At 46.6% G+C, this 23,781-nt stretch overlaps 1 protein-coding gene across 1 annotated transcript in view; it reads left to right on the top strand.

Annotated features, from left to right (window-relative positions):
- Window positions 1–23,781, top strand: part of ALK (ALK receptor tyrosine kinase) — a 737,057-nt gene that overhangs the window by 687,204 nt on the left and 26,072 nt on the right. Inside the window, exons 11-12 of the mRNA XM_028496593.2 lie at window positions 2,565–2,659; window positions 2,831–2,959. Coding sequence (XP_028352394.1) covers window positions 2,565–2,659; window positions 2,831–2,959 — 224 coding nt within the window. The remainder of the gene's footprint in view (window positions 1–2,564; window positions 2,660–2,830; window positions 2,960–23,781) is intronic.

Genomic DNA, 23,781 nt, shown 5'->3' with positions numbered 1-23,781 from the left:
CTCGCCAAGACTCGTGGAGAAACCCAGTGCGGGTGTGCTCCCCATCTTCGCAGCCTGGTGGAACTCTTCCTTTCTCTGAGCTCTCAGAGCATCTTACCGGCACCTCTCATGTGGTATCCACCTCCTTCTAACTGATTCTACACTGACATAGAGACCCTTTGTCTCTCCACTGGTCAGCAAGCAACTTGAATGCAGCATCTTGTCTGATTTCTTTTAGAATCCCTTACAGTCTGAAGTAGGACCCAATACACATACGTGAGAGGTGCACGTGAAACGAGAAACCTCGCAGGGGGTGCTTATCAAGGTCATCATGAAAGATGCCTCTCAGAGGCACGTGCCAGGTGCCAACAGCTGGCTGGACAAATTGGGTGGGTTCGACCCCTCATGCACAGTCATCCAGCCCAGAACAGGATCTGGGGATTCTCCACTGGGCCCTCTTCTTTCCAAGCCCAACCAACCGCCAGCCCTCTTTACCGGTCTATCCTAATGGAGGCACGCGGGCCCCATCATGGGGAATGTGGCCTGAAGGCAGGCATGAGTACAGCAGGTTCAGGCATTTCCTCTTCAGAATCAAACCAGGTTGGGGCCCCCTAATTGTGACTTTCAAATAAGAAGGATTATTTGTGATCGACCAGATTTCATAAGACAGGTAAAGGCATGGATGGATTTACTGAGTAGCTTGGTTAAGAATAACTGATCACAGACACACCATTTAGATAAAAGTTTGATTTTGTTTCCTTCCATCTCTTTCGCAGCCTTGGAGGATCAGGTCCTGGGAGTGTGGCCAGGGAAGGCTTTAGAGGCAGTAATTCTTCTCTGGTCCCAGCGCTGAACCCTTCTACGTGTGGATCAGAGGTCATCCGCTCACGGGCACGATGGGGGCTTCCGGCCTCTGTGGCAGTTCACTCACTGACTATAAAGCTTTGCTGCCCTCACTGCAAATCATAAGCCAACATTCTTTCTCCTCAGGTTTCTTTCCTCTGTGCCTTTCCTCCCTCCGCTGAGGCTGTTTCCTGTGTTTGCTCTGCGCTCTTTGCCCCGCCTTCTGCGGGCTGTCAGTCTCCCACTCCTGCCAGCACTTCCGTTTTCTGCTTTTGCTACCTCACACTGCCAACTCGATTGTCTGATTTCCCGCTCCCCTTTTGTTTTGCCAGCATTTTTGAACTATAATTTACATACCATCGATTCACCTGTTTTAAGTGTACACATCAATGACTTTTAGCAAACGTACAGAGTTGTGCAAAGAACACCACAATCCAGTTGCAGAATGTTTTCGTCCCCCCAAAAAGAGCCCTTGTGTTGGTTTACAGTCAATACTGTTCCCACTCCCAGGCAACCGCTAATCTGCTTTCAATCTCTATAGATTTGCCTGTTCTATACGTTTCATATAAATGGAAAAATGTAGATGAATAGTGTCACGAGGTCTTTACTGTCTGGCTTCTTTAACTCAGTGTAATGTTTCTGAGGTCTATCCATCTTATAGCCTATAACCATGCCCATTCTTTTATATTGGGGGGTAGCATTCCACTGTATGGCCACCACATATGTGGTTTATCCAGTCACCAGTTGGTGGGCATGGGTTGTCTCTCTTGATATTTTAACATCCACACCAGAGACTGTGCGTGCTTCCGCAAGGTCATGCCGGATTGACTTTCTGAAAGGTGGGAGAGGGTTTTTAAGTTCTCAGGAAACTCACTGTACAGCAGGACAGGGCTGGCTAACTGAAGTCTTCCAGGAGGATGACTTCCCAGGAAACAGATGAACCAAAGGTATTTTCTAGTTATCCCACTCTAAAGCCTTCCCTGGCCACAGTCCCAGGGCCTGATCCTCCAAGGCTGCGAAAGAGATGGAAGGAAACAATATGTCATGGGTTTACTGTTAACACTTATGGCCCACTCTGTGTTGCTTACAAACACTCGCAGGGATCACGCTCAAATCATTTAATATTTAACAATCAGTCGGGCACTGCAGAGACCAACCCCGGTCAGAACTGATACCGAACAAGACATGGGTTCCGCGAGATCCCCCTCTGTGTGAGGAGCTAACCTTTCAGTTGCTGGATAATGAGGAATCCACGGGGCTCCAGGGACAGAGCCATGCTGCCTGAGGCGATCAACAAGCAGAGGACACATGGGGGACGGAGGCGCTTTATCAGCTGGCGCAGAAGCATCTCAATAGTTTAATAATGTCTTCAGCCCCGCCTGTGAGCACCAGCTGATATGAAGCCTAGCTCTCCTGCCCACCCTGCACGGCCAGAACGCACAACGGCCAGAACGCACAAGAGGTCTCCTCAGGGTGTCCGCGAGTCCTGGTCTCAGGCCCCAGGCTCCAAATTCCATTAACCTACAGAGCAGTCCCGCAGAAAGGGAAGTGCCCTGTGCTGGAGAAGTAGGGAGAGGCTGACTGCTCCCCCTTCGCCGCCTCCCTGAGATTAGATGAGGCTGATAACAGCTACAGTTGCGAGCCGGGTCATCAGCGCACACGTGGATCGTGCTGGATGTTGAATCCAAGACATGACCCACCCGCGTAGTTTCTCACACCCACTCCTCTTGATACGCTTACAGGTTCTGGCTGCAGATTGTTGCGTGGTGGGGACAAGGATCCAGAGCCACCGTGGCTTTCAACAATATCTCCATCAGCCTGGACTGCTACCTCACCAGTGAGTGCACCCTGTCCCCAGCACTTGGCCCCCAGCCCAGACTCTCCTGGGACGCACAGTCCCTCCTAGACCCAAGCCCGCGGTCTCTGCCACCTTCCCCGGGGCGTACTCATCTCTCTCCCTTAACCCGAACCTCACTTAACTCAGCCCGTGGGGTCTTCTCTATTCTAGTTCGTGGGGAGGACAAGATGCCGCAGAATACAGCACCCAAGTCAAGAAATCTGTTTGAGGGAAACCCAAACAAGGAGCCAAAACCCTGGGAAAACACACCAAAAGAGAACCCCATCTTTGACCCTACAGGTAAGGGTTCAACTTACATATCTGAGCAAAGTAATTTTTTGTTGCAAAAGGTAGAAGAAAGATATGTGCTGTGATTGGGGTGGGGAGAGGTGTTTATAGAATAAAAGAGTCGACCTTTAGAAGGAACATCACCTACACCCTGGCTAATGGGCTCCAAGAGGAAGCTGTTTGTTTGTCCTATTCCCCGGGGAAACGGAGCTTCTGAAAGTTGTGCAAAGGAGCAACCATCCTCCATGCCTGGGAAGTACCCAGGCCCCGACACAAACAGGGGAACCAAACTGGTACCCTTTTCTCAACTCAGTCCTTCGAAACCACTCCCCATTTACCGAACAAAGCAAACCTTCCATGGATTTCTTCTCCTCATAAAGAGGGCTGGGCCCAAGGCCAAGGTTATCCGTTGCTCAAAGGCAGACAAGCTCATCAGTGGTACAACCCCCCAAAGCTTCCGGTTCAACGCGTTTCCCCAAAGCTTGGCTCCCTTCTGAAGCTGTTTAATGCAGCATCCCCTGGGCTGAAAGACTTCTCATGGGGCCCTTGCTGCTTCAAACACAGGCCTCTTCAGCCTCTGGCCCTGAACGGTGGGTGTGACTTCTCAGCTGCTCTGTGCCAGAAGGAAATCTCTTGGAATCAGTCTCCAAACGCAGTATGAGGTTTGTCGGTGGTTATTAAATCTGTGAGCCCAGCCCCAGAGAAGCTAATGAAGGCCACTGGGCCTGACACCAGCAGGTCAAGGGGTTCCCCCAGGTGGGTGCCGGTGCCTGGGGTGTCAGGCTTCATCCAACATGAGTAACTCAGAAAGGCAGGTGTATGGCCACAGTCCACCCACACTCTTTTTCTCTAAAAGGTAATTCTATATTAAAATAACAATAACTAAATGATACCTCTCTCATTTCTACTTTTAACGTAAAATTTTTTCGTGCAAAGTACAAAACAAAAAATAGTTGAGGCTATACCTTTGCACTTAAATTCATTGACCCTCAACTTATTAAATAAATATTAGCTTTGCTTTGTCTTTGAAGAAATCCTTTCCTTTCCTTCCCCTAAAAAGCTGCCCCAGGACTCTCATTCCTTCCAGTTCCCGCCTGATCTAATCCAGCTGCCAAACCAGAGGAGAGCGTTCCTTGCTTTTCCCATCACCTCTCTCCTTTTCTCCCATCACCTTAAACTAGACCCTCAATTTTTTTTTTTCATTTTCTTCACACGAAGAGGAACCTGGTCCCCTCAACCGTGATCTCTACCCCTCTCTGCCTCGTGGTTCGTCGCAAAAACATCCAACCTGATGGAGGCAGCCTTCTACTAATCGTTCAGCACCTGTCCCCGCCCCCCACCCCAGTGACTCACCTCCCAGTGACTCACCTCCATCACTTCCTATAGCCCTTGTGGTCAAGCACTGCCTCCCTGCTATAAATGCGATAAATGCGGGACTTGCGGAGCAAACATCGCGGCAAGCCCCGCCCCTCCTCACCACCAGCACCGATTACGTAGCAGGAGCTCCAGAAACACTTTTATCAATTGACTGGTGGGCGATTGATGCTTGAGCTCAGTACTGAGATGTCGGCAGCGGGGCCCCGCAGCCAGCATTTAAGGAGCAGCCGCGCGCCCTGCCTGGCTCCCCGGTTTATTGCCGTATAACTCCCGCTGTGCCCCTAAAAGGCTAATCGATAAGGGTCTGCCCGGTGGCCACTCAGGATCATGAAATCCCGCTGAGGCTCAAAAGTGCCAGTGCTCCCCTACCACCTCCAAAGAAAATTAGAAGCAAGCGGGTGCCTGAGAGGCTGGAGATGACAGAGGCAGGAGCACAAGCTTCCTCTGCTGCCTGACCCCAGCCTCAGGGCGGGAGTGACAGCAAGTGGCTATGGGTCAGTGCTCTGTCTCCAGACCCCTTCCAGAGTGACCCCAGCTCAAGAGGAAGAGGACACTGAGGCAAATACCTCCCCAAGCAGCCTTGGCGGGGGTGGGTGGGGGTGGAGCAGGGCCTCCATCCCCCATCAGCCAAAAGACAATGCCCACTGAGCCCCCTGGAGCGGCATTTCGCCAGGACCCAGCCTCATGGTCCGGGAGAACAGGCCACACCCTGGGTCCAAGCCCAGGCCCACCCTCTTGGCTTTAATCTCGAGCCCCCCCCCGCCCCTAGTTCTTGCACACTTCCTCTGCCTCTGCTGGCGGTCCAGACCCAGGTCAGGAGCTCAGAGAGCTCCGAGTCTAGAAGAGGAGAGCACAGGGAGACAGATAAGGACGATTATCTGTCGCTAATCGATTGGACGATTGGACCGATTGGATGATTAAGGGAGGGCAAGGTGCCTGCAGCGAGAGAAGTGCCATGGGAGGAGGGACCTGGAGGGGGAAAAGCGCAGGCAGCTCATGGAGAGGCCACGGTCAGGGCCACAACCACTCAGAAAGAATCACCTGGCAAACTTTGCCTGGCACTTCCCACACACCTGGGGCTGTGCGGCTACGACAGGGAAGAGGGGAGGCAGTACACCCTGTTCTGGAGCTTCTGGCCCGCGGGAAGTGGGCAGCCTGTGCACCTGCAGGTCATGGTCTGCAACGTGAAGCTTGTCGACTGAAAAAAATGCACGATGTGATAGTTGTGAGTTAAGTTTTATCTGGGGCAAGATGAGGACGATAGCCCAGGAGACAGCATTTCACATAGCTCTGAGAGACTGCTCCGAAGAGGCAGGGGGGACAGTGAGTGTGTATGTGATTTTGGTGACGGGGGAGTACGTGCAACGCAGCACACATTTTTGCAGAAGGTTGCTGCTAGTCTCATGAGGGTTACAGCTAGCCACAAGGAGCAGACGTCACCATGAAAGATTTTCGTGCTTTCTCTAGATATAAGGAGGTGCAAGGACTGGGCTCATAAAATATTCTCCTGAAAATCTCTAACTATTTGAAGGCCTCTTCTGCCAGTTTTTTTGGAGCACAGAGTGTCTCATTCCTGATCTACCCCCTGAACTCCTTTCAGGGTGACTGTGGAAGGTCAGCGGTCACAGCAGCTTATGATTTGATCCTTGTAGAGGTAGATGCCAAGTGCCAATTTGTAGTTGACAAGCTTAACCTAACTCAGAGCTTCTACCCGGGAGAGTCCCCTGGGGAAGAAGGGAGGGCTGGTTGCAGAGGGAAAGGAAAGGAAAGAACAATCAGTGAGCACACCTGACCCTGGGCTGGGGGGCTCACACATCCACTCCTCTAGTCTTCACTCTGGCCCAGGGCCCGCTGCTGTTATTAGAACTGCAGGGATGAGAGAGATGATGGGGAAAGAATGTAAGCGTCCCACAGCTGGTAGGAAATGGGGCCGGGATGTAGCCCTGAAGTCTGCACTCTCCAGCCAACTGAGCTACTTCGAGTATCCAATTCTCCTATCAGAGATCTGCGCTTTACACGGAAAAGAGCTGGGAGAGTGTCCCAGACGAGAGCCCCTGCATGATCAGTAAACAAATCTGCTCCCAGCCATCCCAACAAAGGACAGAGGAGGCTGGATAATAAGATTTTCTCCCCAAAGTTCAGCACTGTCAGTTTCTGCTGGGCTGGAACAAGGGTGGCTGGTGGCATTTCGACTCTCCTCCAGGCAGGCTTTCGAGCAACTCCTAGAAATGCAAACGCCAGTTGGGTCCTCTGAAAACCGTCACTCACAAAGCTTCCAAATTTCTAAACACTCCTCACGTCCCCCAAGCCAGCCCTTCCCTCTGATGAGGGCCTGACTCTCTGGGTCTGGGGATTTCCTCGCCCCCAGCCCACGGGGCAGAGCTGAGGCGCTGGAGCACCCAGGCAGGGAATAGCCTGTCCAGGTGCTGCACGGAACATTCTCGGAAGCCTCTGAGTCGCTTTAGCTAATCAGATGAAGAAACTGAGAGAGAAATGGGGCAAGTATTAAGGCTGAGAAATTACATTTGTCAGCTTTGCACATACAGTCACACTAACCACATGGTTGGGATAATGCAATCACAGGCTGCAGAACTCTCTCTCTCTCTCTCTCTCTCTCCCCCCCCCGCCCCCCAGCAGTAATGACCACTAAGGGCGAGGAGGTGCACGCAGGCTCTGTCACCTTCTCTCTCTCTAAAAGCCCAGGTTAAGGACAGGCAGGACCCTCCCCCGACCCCGGGCCAGATGACTCTGCCTCGGCTTCCTAACCCATCTCTCCTTCTCTTTCGAGCTTACACATTGTGTAGGAGGGCAGGATGGAATCAGCTCAGTTTACATGCAAACAAGCCCAACCCACAGGTATCCATAACTTGCAGAATCCTGGCATCAAGCCACAGTCTTGCCTTTGAGTTGGTTGGTGACAGTTGGTTTACCGTTTTCTGAATACACGTCTTTGCCAAAGGCTGGTGGGGAGACAATTAAAAATGTGTGGAAAAGAGCACTGGACCAGGAGTCAGAACTCCCGGCTGGCCTGCACTAGCAAGCTGTGGTCCTAAGGCAGGTCTCACCTCTGTCCGGCCTTCCATCCCCTCGTCTGATGGCTGGGGCATGTCAGCAAACCCTCAGGTAACAGCTTGTGTTTGAGGGACTAACGCAAACAAAGACAAAGGAGAGAAAACTGCTACTTTTGAAAATCAAGGTTGAAGTAGACAGTCTCCAGGTCCCTTGCCATCCCCAGCTCCATGGTTCTAAGAGCTGAGGGGATAGGGCATAAGGGAGCCAGAGCTCTCCTTGGCCCACTGCTAATGTGCCCAGAAGTGAGGGTGAGAGACTGTCCATTTCCACACACGCTCCTATGATTCAACAACAGATGCCAATTCCAATGAGAAAGTTTTATGTGTTTCACATAAATTGATTGGGTCTATTTCTGCTAAATGCATTATCCATTCACCACAGAACAACTATTAGAGTTAATAGAATTTGTAGCTAGAGCCATTATGCTCCAAGTACACCCTTCTGGGGATGACAGCATTATTGGAAGGCAGGCTTCACAGGTCCTGGCCTCGCTCACTCAGAACTGTCTTCTCACTCACTGGGGGTCTTTGTTTCCATCGGAGCCTTTCGCACCTGCAGGCCCAGCCAAGCTCATTTCAGTGGCATACCCCAGTAGTGAAGATTTACCCAGTTCCTAACGAAATACATGTATCTCATCCAGTTCCAGAAAATCCTATCATCTTATCACCTGTTGGCATTGCAGACCTCATGCCAGGTTGGAGGTATAGAGGGAGCTGGCATCCCTGCTTTAGCCGTGGCTCTTTACTGTGTGCCAGTTTTGAAGGCAGGAGTCCCCCAAAGCATTGGGAGGACAGGCAACAAGTGAAGGTAGAAGCCCCACTCACTCCAGGGGGACCTCGGAATAGACTCCTAAGTTCATTGTATCATTAACAGCTTCTTCCAGAAATAACCAGTGACGAACTGGGACTGCATGAATTCAGCAGCGAGCAGGTCGGCTGTTGGGGACCTAGATCTGGCCCAGGGTTTCTCTGTGTCCTCACGTCATCTGCTTCTGGTTACCTGGCTGGGGGAGGAAGGACCCACAAGCGCTCCTGGTTAATATGCTGATTCCTGGGCCCCACAGACCTGTGGAATCTTAATGTCTGAGAATGAGAGGTCAAGCTCTGCCTTTTTAACAAACTCACAAGGAAAACCTGGTTTGAAACAGAGTTTAGGAACCCCAGGCTGCAGCCCGACCTCCTCGATGCAGATGGGGGTGGACCTTGGGATGGAGAGGAGGCGGGCTCGGGGCCACACAGCATCCTCCGAGGGTTCAGCTCTCAGACAGTAAAGGCCTCGCCTCACGCGTCTCCTCTTTGCACGGCAATAATAACCACTATCGCTGAGCACCGCCATGCGCTGGGCTCTTTCACATGCATTATCTCATTTGCTCGCACTATAATATTACCCCCCATTTACAGATGAGGAACTTGAGGCCCACGGAGAGGAAGTAACTTGCTCTAAGTTACACAAGTTGTATAAAAGGTTAAAATCACATGCAAAGTAAAGTTTTCTAAGCCAAATAACATTTGGAAGGGCAAAGTTTCCTTCAAGAAACCTTAAAGGAATCCCACTGTTGATTGGGTCTTCTAGAGGAATCTCTCTTTGAAAAACCCTGAACTGAAAATGTCAGTTTTTGCTTAAACAGAGCACATAGGCATCTTCACTAATATTCAAAACAGCACACCAGGCGTACAGTTCACCTCCGCACATGTAAGAAAGCTGATCATTGCAGCTAATTTGCGTCTCTCCGTGCACCCCAGCCTTCATGGGTGCACATGAAAGGCACTTCTGTCGGCACCCGTTCAACTGCGGGGAGCACCTCTTTGAGAGCTGGGCCAGCATGGGGCTGTAGATATAATCCTTGGAACCCATTCGGGCACTGGCCGTTTCCCTGCTCAGCTGGCCTGCTGTTTAACCATGTGCTGTGCGTTCTCTCTTATCCACTGATTTTAGATTATCACCTATTTATAGCCAAAGTACTAGTGATAACGCATGAAGCACCAGCTCTAACAAGGCTCGTGGGCCCCCAGTCACTGCGGCAGGCTCGACGCCCTCCCAATTAGGATGTCACTCTTCATTTGGGTGCAGCTCCCTTCCCCAGGAGCTAGCGCGGCTGTGCTCCAGGGAGAGAGGTAGCTTGGAGCTAATTTGTGACTCACAAGCCCCGTTACTCATGTTAACAAGTCCCTCCCAGAGCAAGAGGCTTTGCAAGCTGGGGAGCCAGTCAGCATCCCCAGGAGGTGGCTGACACCAAGGCCCAGGGGCCGCTTGGTGGCCGAGGGAGAGACAGCACTTCCGCAGGGGCCCGGTCATCGTGACAGGGAGGAAGTGTAGGCTGGATAAGAAGCCACGCTCCCTGAGCAGAGCGCCCACGGGCAGCAGAGCTTCATGGGTTTGCAGACGGCCCCCTTCCCTCTGCACCCCTGTCTCCAGCTATTAAGCACACTCGGTGTCTCTTATGTAATCCTTACAGACTCTCCCCACCAGTCCCCCAGGAGAGACATCATGGTCCAGCTCCCAGCCCTGCCACCTACTTAAAGCCACTCACTTCTCCTTTCTGTGCCTTTGTTTCCTCACATCCAAAACATGGCGCTTATATTGTTAGGGCTTCCATCTCATAGGTTTGAGGAAGGGATCACATAAGTGAATCGGTGTCAAGGGCTTAGAGAGGTGCTTGACCCAAAGTGAGCTACATGAGCTGTCGTTATTCTCCCCATTTTAGAATTGCGGAGACAGAATCAGAAACGTTATGCAGCTTACCTCACCACTCAGCTGCAGAGCCAGGGTTCCCACTCAAGCTGGCTCACCCCAAAGTCTTCCTGCTCTAGCCCCATGCCCACTAGGAACAATCCCAGATACCACCCAGCTGCTGACCACGGTTAGGGAGAAGCTCTTGCTACGTCCAGACTGGCTACATCCATCTTCTCTTTCCACGAGGAGATTCAGCTCAGCGTTCAACACAGAAAACCTCATTGCTTTCTAGTTAATGTGTTCACAATTCCCTGAATCTCTCTCCTAGAAAAAAAAAAAAAAAATCACATCGAGCTGAATTTAATTTAACAGGCCTGTGCTGGTGCCTGCTCCATGCCCTGTCCTGTGCTGGGTGCCTTGGGGCCTGCAGCTGGGAACAAGCCAAAGTGCCCCTCATGGAAAATGTACCACCCAGAGCAGGGCCCACATAAGCCTGACATGAAGCCACTGTTACCCCAGTACAAAGGAGTCTCTGCATCCCTTTTCAGGCGTCCAATTCTGATCACACTGGAATTAGGACAGGTGCCCCCACTGCCCGGCTCTGCCTTTATCCTGCCCTGGATGGTGAAAGGGTCTCCATCCAAGACTGGTGCATTGCAAATTATGCTGAACTGATCATCATTTTTGAAAAGAAATCCAGTGTCCTTTGAGAAAGCAAGGAATCAACAGTGTACTTCATAACTGCCCGACCCTGGGCCCCACTGGAAAAATAGTGCAGCAGCATCCAGCCCTGGCAGACTCAAAAACGCTTCATGAACCTCCAGTCTAATACGATGTGCTGGTTGGCATTACGGTGAAGCTGCAGACAAAATGCCTTCACACCATGCCGTGGTTCCTCTTAGTAGCAGAGAGGACCCATTGCCTTTCTCTCTCCTGGCTGGCCTGAGAAAACACCTTGTTTTTCCCATTTGTTTTAGTGAAAGATTACATAAGTGAGAGACAATAAATGACCTGGGAACTCTGAGCTCAGCACGCCTTGATTAAGATCATTTAGCTCCAAGACTAGTAGGACGCAAAGGCCCCTCCGTCAGTGCAGGTGCATTAAGCACTTGTTATTTGGGAAGTCCACTTTTAATTATCGTCCTTCTCTCAGACTTGCTTGTTCTGCCTGCAAAATAACCCTGCATCCCCTCAGAGCCTGTTCAGCTCTTTGCTTGTTGCAGCAAAGCTTCAGTGATCCTGGACAGAGAGGCTTTTTAAAATTTATCTGGACCCAGAGCTGGACAGTGGAACTAGGGGGAGAAAGGCTGAAATGCTAACTCTAGATCCCGAAAGGTGGTTCCTCCCTGCTTGCCCCTACATTGCCAAGAGGAAAAGGAACAAGAGGTGGAATCACCTTAGCCATCACTGAGTCAGGGAGAAGAGAGAGAGCACAGGGAATAAATGGGCCCACCAGTGCCCTCCACACTGGGTGCTTACCAAAAAGATGAGGCCAAAGAAAGCATTGGCTTCTGGGGAGGGCTTTGGGGTCTACAGATAGGTATCTATTGCTTTGTAATGAACTACCATAAAAATATAGTGGCTTAAAACCACACACATTTGTTATATCAGTTTCTGTGGGTCAAGAAACCAGGCACAGCTTAGCTGGGTCCTCTGCTTCATAGTTTCTTATAAGCTTGCGTAAGATGTTAGCCAGGGCTGGGTCTCATCTGAAAGCTCAGTTGGGGAATGAATTACTCCCAAGCTCACATGGTTGTTGGCAGTTCCTGGAGAAGCTGATGATGAGAAAGAGAAAGAGAGACAGAGACAGAGAAATAGGGAGTCTACTAGCAAGATGGAAGCTACAATCTTATGTAACATAGTCATGAATATGACATCCTGTCACCTTTGTCATATTCTGTTGGTTAGAAGCAACCCACAGGTCTCGCCCGCACTCGAAGGGATTATGCAAGAGTGTGGCTACCAGGAGGTAGAGATCACTGGGGCCACCTGACAGCCTACCTGCAGTGGCTTTTGTGTGTCAGAGATCAACCAATCACCAGGAAGCTTTGAGAGCTCATTGTGGATTCTGATGGGCAGAATTCCTGGCAGCAATCTCAAGCCTCTCTGTTCAACATTCCACAGACACCTAAATATTCACTAAGTACCTACTGAGTGCCAGTCCATAGCAGAATGGAAAATGGATCAACAAAGAATTCTAGAGACCGTGGTTCCAGCTGTGGGACTTCAGGAGAGTCAAACATTCTGAGCCCCAGTTTTATCTTTATTCATAAAGTAGTGATAATAATTACCTGCCACAGTTCTTTTTCAGAGCTGGCTATTGTAGTGAGCAAATGAGATCATTTGCTTTGAAAGGTACAAAAGAATATGCTAATATAAAATGTGTGATATTATTATTAACATTATTAAACTACGTAACAGAAAAGATTGAGCCAATTCACTTGTCCCTCATATGTTGCCTTCTATACATTTTCAGTGTATTTATAATCCTCCTCCTCCTCCACCTATGAGCTGTGCACTCTTTTATTTGCATATAAGTATGTGTTCTGGGCATATTTTTCCTTAATTTTTTTGTGAAAGTTTCAAGCACATTCTAGTTTTTGCCCTCTTAAAGCTAACCATCTTAAGAAAAAAGGGGGCAGTCTTTTGCATGTTGGGTCCTTTTGTTCAATCAATTCCCCCAACCCAGCTGATCATCAATTTGTAGGTGAAACCCTCAAACTCCACTTGGGGGAAATTTGTGACTTGAGTAAAGACGTAGAAGATTGCCCCCCAAAAGACCCACTCATCAATATAAATTGAAAGAGGGCTTCTAGTCTTTTAAAGCTTGTCAAGATCTCAGAAATAATGGGGACTCCAGAACTTTCTCCAGGGACAGCTTTTCAAACAAATCCCAGGTGGTTGGATCTGAGAGGCCTGATTTGGTTTTTATAGTGAGTATTGACAGTGACTTCATAACAATGTGAGGGTGTATTTTATTCTTTTAATTGTTATTTTGTATGAAGTGACTGACAGACTGAATGATCCAGTTCTGGGATTAATGTTCACAAGTAAGGAAAATAAGGTACAGCTTGGGCTTGTTCAGCAACCCAACTGAAAGTCAGAAAAACTCCTGGGCCTCAGAAGAGCTCCCTGAAAAAGAGGAGTATTTCTTTTCCTTCACCCAGATTTATGACTTGGAGCCTACTAACTAGTCCATTCAGTCTATCAGCTGATCGGCTCCCTCAACCATGGGGCCAGTGGCGTGTCCACATTGCTAAGGAGCAGGACTCGAGTGTTTCCTTAGAGACTGCAGGGCTCCCTGCCTCTCAGTTATGTGGGTGTGGGTGTGCGAGCGTGAGTGTGTGCTGGTGTGCGTGCGAGTGTGTGAAGGTGTGTGCCGGCTCCTTGGGAGCCTACCCCCTCTCTGCTGTGCAGTCATGAGTAAGACAAAATTTGCCTTTCAACACATCCATTTGTACCACCAGAATGCCTCTGGTCCACTCCATCCTATGATGTTCTAACCCTAATACAAGAACTCCAAAGGGTCAAAGTTGCTTCCTTTGAAGCATGCACAGTACCCGCAGCATGTGTGAGCTCCTCTTCTAACCCCTCAGGTGGGTTTGGCAGCTGGCGTTTGGCCTACTCTCTTTTTTCTGTTTTTTTTTTTTTTTTGGTTTTGTTTTTGGTTTTCATTTAACAAAGGTTTATTCACTATCTTCTGTGTGACTGGCACTGTTTTAGGTCCTGGAGACAAACAGTGAACAAAATTGGCTAAGCTTCACTCTTGTAAAGTTTGCACACTAGAGGGAAAAACAGGAAACAAACAAGTGTACAGATGATATAGTTTCAGATAGTGATGTGTTATGAAGAAAATAAAGCAAGTTAAGGGGACAGAGATGACAGTGGCAGAGCATGTGTGCTATAACGATGGGTGTTAAGGGAGAAAACTCAAGGTTTCGTCAGGTGTGCCTCAGAGCAGAACCAGGATACTACTATTTGTTACTATCGTTAAGACCCCACTTTTTACTCCTGGGCTGACGTGGCCTGGGGAACCTCTACAACGTAACTACAGCTCTCACAAACTCTAGGGGCCTTGCCCTTGAAGTGTGCGGACACAGAGCAGAGCGTGGTGGAGAAGGGGGAGCACACCTGGGCTGGGCAGGTTGGGCCGGCGGAGTGACCCAGACACCTGCTCTCCTCCAAGGAGGGCAGGCTAAAGGCCACACACAGTTTCTAAAGAAGCATTGGAAACCCGGTCCCAATCCAGTCTGGCACTGCTGTTGGGGCGACAGAAGCAGGACTCTCTGGTCAGCGGTGTTTTCTTTGCCAGTTGGGAGGAGATCTGTACTCTAGGAAGGCTCCATCCACATTAAGTCTGATCCAGCCAATGTCCAGCAGCCCAAGGAAGTGTCCAGTCCAATAACAAAAATTACTATACAGATGACTGCTGATGTTGGTTCGGTGGCCCTATACATGACTAGTCTCGTTAGTTCAATGCCTGATGATGTCAAGACTCACATCTCTGTGATCTTTTTGGCCTTTTCCTCATGCTTGTTGCCTCATGGCCACTGCATCTCCAGGCACCGTGACTGCCCTCAAGCAGGAATAAGAGAGAATCGTCTCTTCCCTTCTTTTCTCTCGTCTTACATAGTTTGTCTTCTGTCTTTGGTCCACCATCTGGTCCTACTTGCTCCCCCACTACTTCCCTTTCTGACCTGGACATTTGGATTCCCCCCTTTTCACGTGTCCCTGTTCTCCAGTTCATCTTAGAAGGCCCGGGACCCTGACCCAGGAGCCAGGACATTTGTTCTTCTAGCTCCTAAGCACTTGACCACTCGGGCCGCCTGCACCTCCATCGGCCCATCTGTCAGAGGTGTTACAGTCCCAAGGCCTTGTAAGGATTTCACCCTTCATGATTTAGAACCAAACAATAAGCAAGAACTGGTAAGAATAAAGCAGTGAGGGGTGCTGGCCTCCCACACTGTTGCCTCTGTCCCAGGAGCCAGTGGACCTTACAACAGGAGATACCAGACCAGGGTTTTCTCATCCAGGTCTGTGGACAAGGGCAGATGAGGGCAGAAATCAATGACTCTTCAGGCCTCAGTGTGGCAAGGCTGGTATTTGAACCACTGCTACTTCCCACTTAAGCCTCAGAACCAAATCCATTACGTGTGACCCCCAGATGGGTGAGTCCGCAGCACCCATCTCAATGCCAAATACTTTATTAACACAACTCTGGCCTGAAGCCAACTTGGGAATAACCAAATTAGCCCGGAGGCCTCCCTTAACTTAATTTTTACAGCTCTGCTTTCAGGATAGTGTCTTTCCTGTGACCTTTCCCCTCTCACGTGTTACTCACTTTCCCTCAGGGAGCAGGGGGTGGCTGAGGACACAACACAGACGCCATCACAGGAGCCATTAAAAACTGCCTCAGATTGCCAGGCGTCAGAGCTGTTTACGGTAATTCAGTCCTGAAAGCAGCTTTTATCTCAACAGCCCAGATTTGCTGCCCTATTGATAGGGAGCCGGCTTGTTCAGAGGTTCCTCTTCGCAAAGGGATGTCTGCCTCCCAGCAGAGAGGGATGTGGGCCTCTGGTCTTTGTTCCCCAGGAGACCTCAGCTTTTGCAGGCATCCTGCCCATCTAGAGGAACTGCGTGAGGGTCTAGGGAGACAAAGATGTAAAAGCGATGAAGAGGTTATATGTGTGAGCACGTCTAGTACAAAAGACAGAGCTGGTATTATAATTATTGTTGTTACCCCCTCCTAACTTCTCATCATCAAAATAGAACAAGAGAGAAATGACCAGAAAGCTACGCATGAGTAAACGAGGTGTGTGTGTGTGTGTGTGTGTGTGTGTGTAGATGCAAACAAATTCACTCTGAGAAACAAACTAGAACAACAAGGAAAATTCATCAACTGAAAACTGTTTTGTAAAAAGAGTAAATGTGATGTTCCCCTCCTCACTTAGTCTCTGTAACCACAGGCCATTTCTTTAACTTTTCTACATGGTTGCCTATCTTATGAGATAAACGTAACAGTTCTTCCCCCTTCCCTATCTACTGACCTAACATGGTGTTAAGAAGCTAAACCAACTGGAGGATGGAGGTGCACCATCAATGTACTGTAATTAAGTACGTTGAAATTGAGGGACTAAAGATTCCCAGTCCTGTTGGTTCAGAGTCACAGCAGCATCCTTTTATCTGAGGATAGAAGATACTTCTAGTACCTTCCACCATCCACCAAATAGAAGTACCAAAATATAAATACATTCCAAAACTCTGAAATAAAGGGTTTTTTGTAGCTAGCTGCCCCTCAGTCTGATGCACAGAGAGGTATAGGGCCCTTCTCATGCCCTCACCCAACATTAGGTACCAAATAAGATTAATCAGAGAACATCCTGAACCACTGAGAAAGCCTACCCTACAGCAGAGAGAGAGGACAGTGAGTTAATATAAAATATTTGTATCTGCAGCCATTTAGTAAAGGGTCAAATAGCCCTAAACAACTTAAGTCCAAGTGGCACTATCAAGAGGAAGTTAGGGCTTCCCTGGTGGCGCAGTGGTTGAGAGTCCGCCTGCCGATGCAGGGGACGCGGGTTCGTGCCCCGGTCCGGGAAGATCCCAGAAAAGGCAGAATATGATGTAACAGCAAGTTCTAGGCCATGGTCAGTGGGGATGTCCCTGAGGTGAAATCTGGAAAACCCTGCAGTCTCAGGAGTAGAAATACAGGTGAGGAGCCTGACCAGAGAGATGGTATAAAGGAGCTAATCATAGCAGATGATGTCAGGTGATTCCTAAATTTTAAAAAATTTTAAGGATTCTGGAAAGATGGCAGTGATGGCAGTAACAGCATAGTTCTTTTGTTTTTGTTTTTTTTTATCTCTCTGAATCCCTATGCAAAAATCAAGGAAACGTGTATCAAAACTGAAAACCCATGTATATTTACAACAACAAATTTTTTGAAAATGTATTCCCTTCCAACCCCAAAATACAAGTTAGTGAAGACAAAGCACCAACAACCATAAGACCTGCATAGTATCAGCACCTGAACAAGGGAAAGAGAAGAAAAGCAACAGGCTATCTTACAAACCTGAGAACAGGAGGACCTCCAAATAGCTGACAGGTATTTGCTGGAAATGACAGACAATCTGAAAATAGCTACTGAAACTAGGAGAGTTCTTCCCCAACCCAGTGGTGTGTGAGAGCAAGGGGCCTTTGGCAAGATCTGAAGGAGCTAGAAGAGTCTGGCCACTGAGCGTCCTTGCCAGGAGACGACCCACACAGAGAAGAAATTTCTAGGACTGAAATCAATATTGACTAGGATAGGGATAATAGAGACCACAAAAAGAGAAGATATCCACATTCAAGTGGGGGAAAGAAATAGAGCCAGAAACATCGGAAAGCAAACTGCCATATTTTTTAACACTATATGAAAATTTAAAAAGAGCAAAGGGAGCTGTGTAAAGTTAGAAAATCTCCTGAATCCTAAAAGTTCTAGCAAATTAATTTTATGTTAAAATGCATAAGTATCAAGATCGAACCCCATCCAAATTACAATAAGAATTTTAAAAGAGCAGAGAGGACAGAATAACATCCCTACAGAAAAATGAAAGCATACCAGAAAGACAGGCCCACAGAGGAGATAATAATTGTAAACTATTTCAAAATGAGTTAACAGACAAGAAAACAATGAAAATAACATAAATCATTATTATAAAAATCAGAAACTAGATGGTAGAACTCTCTAAAGAATTTGAAATAAAAGGAAAAAATAATTTCAGAAATGAAGACTAAATTAGAAGGTATGCAGAAGCAAATAAACATAACAGTTAATGCCTTATGAGAAATAGAATGTGAAAAGAGAAACTTTTTTTAAGAGAAACTTTTTTAAAATCAAAAAGATGATACACATCAAAGAGAGGCAAAGAAGATCGAACACACAGATAACAAGAGTGCCTGAAAAAGAAAACCAAAGAAGGGAGACAGAACAAATGTTTAAAACTATAATTCAAGAAAAATGTTCTTATTGAAACTACTTATTAAAAGAGCATATCTGTATATCTGAGAATACTGACTCATATTGAGCAATACCAACGTATCAATATATTATAGTAGAATTGCTGTACCTTAAGGAAAAAAAAAATACTGTGAGCACCTAAGCAAAAACAGCTAATGAAGTATTAGAGAATGAAATTTGGGTTATCATCAGAGTTTTTGACAGCAATACTTTATACCAGAAGAAAATGGAGTAATATATTTAATATACTCAAAAGGAAAAAATATTATCAGCATTCAAGAACTCAAGGAATATTGCTCCTATGAGCCCCTCCTAAGGAATCTACTTGAAAACAAACTTCAAACAACCAAAATGACTAGAGATATATCAACATGATTGATATGGGCATTAAACATACAGTACTTACAGACTAACTAAAGGTTAAAGAGGAAAGAGTAGTATATGTAATGGCACTGTGCCCAAACAATGTAGACAGTGTTCAACTTCAAGAAATTTTAGGAGAATAGAGAGCGCATATACCAAAAAAAATGTTTTTACCGATCTCAGTTTTCATATTGATTATGGTATAGTAGTAGTATTGTTACTCTGATACTATTGTGTATATAATGGAGGATAAAGTGAATGAGTAATTATAGAATATTCTAATTCCATTATCACCTTTGTTCTTGAAAACCAAGACTCTCAGTGTGGAAAAAGAAATACAGATGTAATATAGAAGAGGTTAAATTAAAAACCCTGTAGTCCTGAATTTGATTTGGAACTGTCAGTGTGAACTCATGGGTATTTTGTCATATAAATGTGTGTGTGTGTGTGTGTGTGTGTGTGTGTGTGTGTGTGTATTTATACTGGTATACATATGTATACAACATGTATATTTCCTAGCTCTGTCCACTAAAGAAGCCTAGAAACAATCACCAACCCAGTAGCAATAAGTGTCTATAGCAACCAGCAACTTAAAATATCTTTTTTCACTAAAAGACACCAAAGCTGGGGAAGGAACATTTCATCATACCAGATAGCAAGGAAGCAAAAGAACTCAGGAAGCTACCACTGACCAAAAATGTGACAATTTGAGCTTCTAAGGAATAATAATTATGATTAATTAAATCTCAAAATATATTTAAATTCATGTATTCATAATGATATGCAAACAATTAATTAGTCAACTTCAGAGGATGTTAGAGGACCAATTCATTACCTTGAACACTGCAAATAAGGAGAAAGAATTGAGCATTTATCCTGCCTTTCCTATATGAACTATACCACTGGGTAACAACATAGTAGGTGAGAGGAAGCATCTCTTTATAAATATATGTCAACTAATAAATAAGGAAAAAAGTATATAATTTGAATATCATTATTTTGCAACTCCCAATAAATAAACAAACCTAGGCATTAAGCTTCAACAACTGTTAACATCAAAAAAAGACAGCAATAATCAGACATTGATCTTGTATCTAGAAGGGGATGCTACTCCACCGTTTAAAGAGTTGAAATGTTTTAACCTCACAATGACAACGATATGTATATTGCTTTCATTTTGCCCTAATAAGGAGAACAACTTATTAATTTTCATCATGTACTCACAAGAAGGGTTACTTTCTCCAATTTATAATAAAGAATAGTGTCATATACATTTATGGATGGTGAATGATTATATTTACTTGGATTTTTGGTCATTATTTTGCTTAACAAGATCTACAGTGACCATCAAAATGGTTCAATATGCCACAGCTCCCATGAAGTTCAGCTCAGTCAACAGATATGGATAAAATTGAGTTCCATGGATCAGAATAAAAATGGTATATAAGATCCACTAGAGCCATTGAGCTCTCTTCTGTGGCACAACCTTATAGGCCTTTGATGTGAGGCAGATCCTTATTACTGTGATCAATAATGATAGTTGAGGACTTATTTTCCTTTGTATCACGTTTTATTTCTTTGCATTCAATTGAGCAAATGAGATGGCTTAGCAACAGTAATAAAACCAGCACGATCACTACCTAGCCTATTTTTTTTGTAACATTGTGCTGTGTATTACTAATTGATTTGTTTCTTCTTGGAGGGTGCTGCAATATACTTAAAATGAAACGCAGTGCTTAATGGATTTTTCTTTACTCAGCTGTCTATAATCAATCAGTATTTTGATGTTTGTGGGTTCTTTATACAATATAGCTGTGAGTATTAAACTAGGTTTCCAGTGGGTGGTATAATTAAGAACGAGATAAAGCAGTTCTTGTCTTTTCTCTCTCATAAATGAGTTTTAATACAATAGTTGTTTTTTTGTTTGTTTTTTAAGTAAGAGAAGAGAAAAGAGCCGGGTTTCCTCCCTCCCCTGCTCCCAATCCAGGCTCCTCCTTGGGGACCATTTAATCCTCCTACAGCTCCACAGAGCCTCAGGGATCAACGTAGACTCTCAGCTGGGGAAATGTGAGGACCCCTGAACTCTCAGACTGGCAACTTGGCGTCAAGCTCACCTCACTGCTGGTCTCACTGTGACCTTGATCTTCTCTTTAAAAACCAAGATTTTCCCTTGTTGCTTATTACCCAGTCCCTCTCAAATGTCTGCTTGCTGATCTTGTAAACATTCCAGTTACCAGATTTCCCTTTTGACACCCCCTGGCTCCCCGAGGCCTCTCCGGGGGCCAGAGTCCTGACACTGAGCACCTGTTTTCCCTGGTTTGTGCCCATGACCCCCTAAAGTGCACACTCTGCTAGGCTAAGCTACTGTGGGACTTTCTGAGGCTGAGGGTCTACTTACCACATACCCTGACCAGACTCCTCTCCCCTCATGGTGGCCTGCCTACTCTCTGGTCCTGAGCAAACTTGGTCGGGTTTAACTGAGCTCTGGGCTCATAGATTTTAAAAGGGGGGGAAAAAAACAGACTTGCAGAAAGGTTCCATGAGGATTTCATGGTGATTGTAGCACCTTTTCAAGTCTTGAACTTAAACTCAGAAGATCTATGTTTAACTCCTAGCTTGACTGATTATCCACTCTGTTTACAGCAGGCTGGATCTCCTGGAAAAGTTGTCATATAATGCAAATATTGTCCTCCCTCCACCATGGCCCCAACCTAGTATCTACTAATCTGAATCTTCAGGGCCCTGGAGTCTGTATTTTTAAAGGTCCTTAGGTGGTTTGGGAACCACTGAATTCCGATATCTCCAGGGTCCCATCTTGCTGTGGCGTTCTGTGATGTCTATGAGAATCCCAAACAGAATGAGCAAAGAGAAGCAACAGGATGAAGCTTTAGTAAGGCAAGCCCACACACAGCAGAAGCAGGACAGCCCTTCACAATGGGCAATAAACTCAGAGAACCCATACCCCCAAGAAGTGCTGCTGGTGGGACACAGAAATTAATTCCAAACAATTTTGGACAGATTTATGAGAGTCAGAGCCATCCAAGGGAGCAGGGAGGACCACCATGCCTCGAAGGCTGTGGGAGCAACAGAATTCCGGCCGGATGAATCATGGGTTTGACCTGGGATGGCAAATCCTCTATTCCCATGGAATCCACTTTAGAAAGAATTCCCGCTCTGGACCTTTCCATCAGCAGTTGCTGAAAATTAAAACAGAATTTTGTGCATAGAAACCACCTGTGACTAATATATGTCCACTGAGTTGGGAAAATACTGGTCCCTTTATTGAGAAACAGCCCTCGAGTCCCTTCTTTATGGACTGGGGAACATAAATCTTGAGATTGGGTGTCTCTGCTTCCTTACAGTCAAAAACTGAGCAGGAAGTTACACACTTTTTAAACTATATTCACTATGCATCTCTAATGCATAGTATTGTTCTAAGCACTTTGCTTAGGTCGTCATTTAATACTCACAGCATGTCTAAGTACTAGGTGTTATTGTCTCCACTTGCTCAGATTAAGAAATTGAGGCTCAGAGAGGCTGTAGGGTTTACCCCAGTTCTCATACCTCATCAGAGGTAAAATCCAATGAGAAAATTTGGCCCATCTGCATCCAAAGCCCATTCCCCTCTTCCTACCCCATCAGATGCCCAACTTGGCCAAGAAGTAGAAGCCCACCCTCTCTGGGAACATCTCAGAACCTTCAGAACAATGTTAAGCGAGGCTGAAGTTAGAAGAGGGTCCTGGTGAAGGACGTGCTCCGGTAGGGTGCCGAGCCCATGCCTTCCTTGAACTGTCTTCCTCAGCACACTCTTCAGGGGAAAAAAAAAATACATATTTATATTTATGTCTAAATTCTTTAATTTCCAGGACCTAATTAACTAAGTGAACCATCATGCTTCTGCCCCAGATTGATAAGGCTGCCCCCAAACACAGGCTGCTCTCTGTAGGCACAGAATGAACCTGCAGAATAGGCTTCAAGGAACTAGAGACCACGGGGAGGAGTGTATTTTTTAACTTCTTTTCTGAGCTGTTCTTTTTTCCCTGCTCCTATCGTCAACCCCAGCTCACTGAGTTTAAATTCCTAGGTGCTGTTGGTGGAGGGATCCATATACACAGAAACCCTGTCCGCATTTCCCATTGTCAGGAACAGCACCAGCCTTGGGTGCAGGCAGGTGTCAGCGACACAGCTCACGTTTTTAGAGTTTTGGACTTTACAATGACCTTTCATAACCCCTCGCTTTCTTTAATCCTCATGGCAACCCAGCCCCTTTCACAGACAATGGAACACGATCAAGGTCCCATAATCAACAATGATGAGGCTGCTCCCAAACTCAGATGTTCGTGCTGATTTCAAAGCCTGAATCCTTTCCACTTCTCCCCTCTGGCACAGCCCACACATGTGATTTGAACACTGGAGAGGGTGAAAGGACATCTGGCCAAGACAGCTCTGCTGAAATGCCTCCAGTAAAGAGTTAGTCCTTTGAATTAACAGGTTACCCCTTATAATACAAATAGATGAGAAAATTAACAATCAGCCATTCACACCAAAGATGAATGGGTTCATCACCTTCCTGCCCTTGAAACAACCTTCAGAAACCAAATAGAAACCAACATCTTCATTCGAAAAAATGAAGCCAAGAAAGGTATTGAGTGCTCAGTATTGAGTAGCTGTGTGCCTGAGAACCCCAACTAGAGCTTCGGTCTCCCGACCTCAGCTCTGCGGCTGTGTCACAAAAGCCTACCACAGCCAGCCCGGTTTTCAGATTATCAAGACTGCCCAGTGTAATCTCAATCTGATTGCTAATAATTAGCAACCCAAATTAGCCTTTCGTTTTTGCATCAAGTTAGCTGAAAGTCATCAAAAGAATTTTATGCTTTAGCAAACAAAACTATATACACCCAAATTAATTTTTTCATAATTTTCTGTAGGTAGAATTCGACTTAATCACTTTAAAGGGAAATAATTTCTTCAATCTTATAATGAGATTTTTGTATTTTAAGTAAAAGTGATTTATCAAGAGCACATTTTTTTTTTAATTTTTTAGAAGATGCTGGCGGTAGGAGTTTATTAATTAATTAATTTATTTTTTGCTGTGTTGGGTCTTCGTTTCTGTGCGAGGGCTTTCTCCAGTAGGGGCGAGCGGGGGCCACTCTTCATCGCCGTGCGCGGGCCTCTCACTGTCGCGGCCTCTCTTGTTGCGGGGCACAGGCTCCCAACGCGCAGGCTCAGTAGTTGTGGCTCACGGGCCTAGTTGCTCCGCGGCATGTGGGATCCTCCCAGACCAGGGCTCGAACCCGTGTCCCCTGCATTGGCAGGCAGATTCTCAACCACTGCACCACCAGGGAAGCCC

Source organism: Physeter macrocephalus, chromosome 12 (genome assembly GCF_002837175.3).
Source record: "Physeter macrocephalus isolate SW-GA chromosome 12, ASM283717v5, whole genome shotgun sequence".
NCBI lineage: Eukaryota > Metazoa > Chordata > Mammalia > Artiodactyla > Physeteridae > Physeter > Physeter macrocephalus.
The sequence above is the reverse complement of the archived record's forward strand: the minus strand, read 5'-3'. Positions and strand labels throughout refer to the sequence as shown.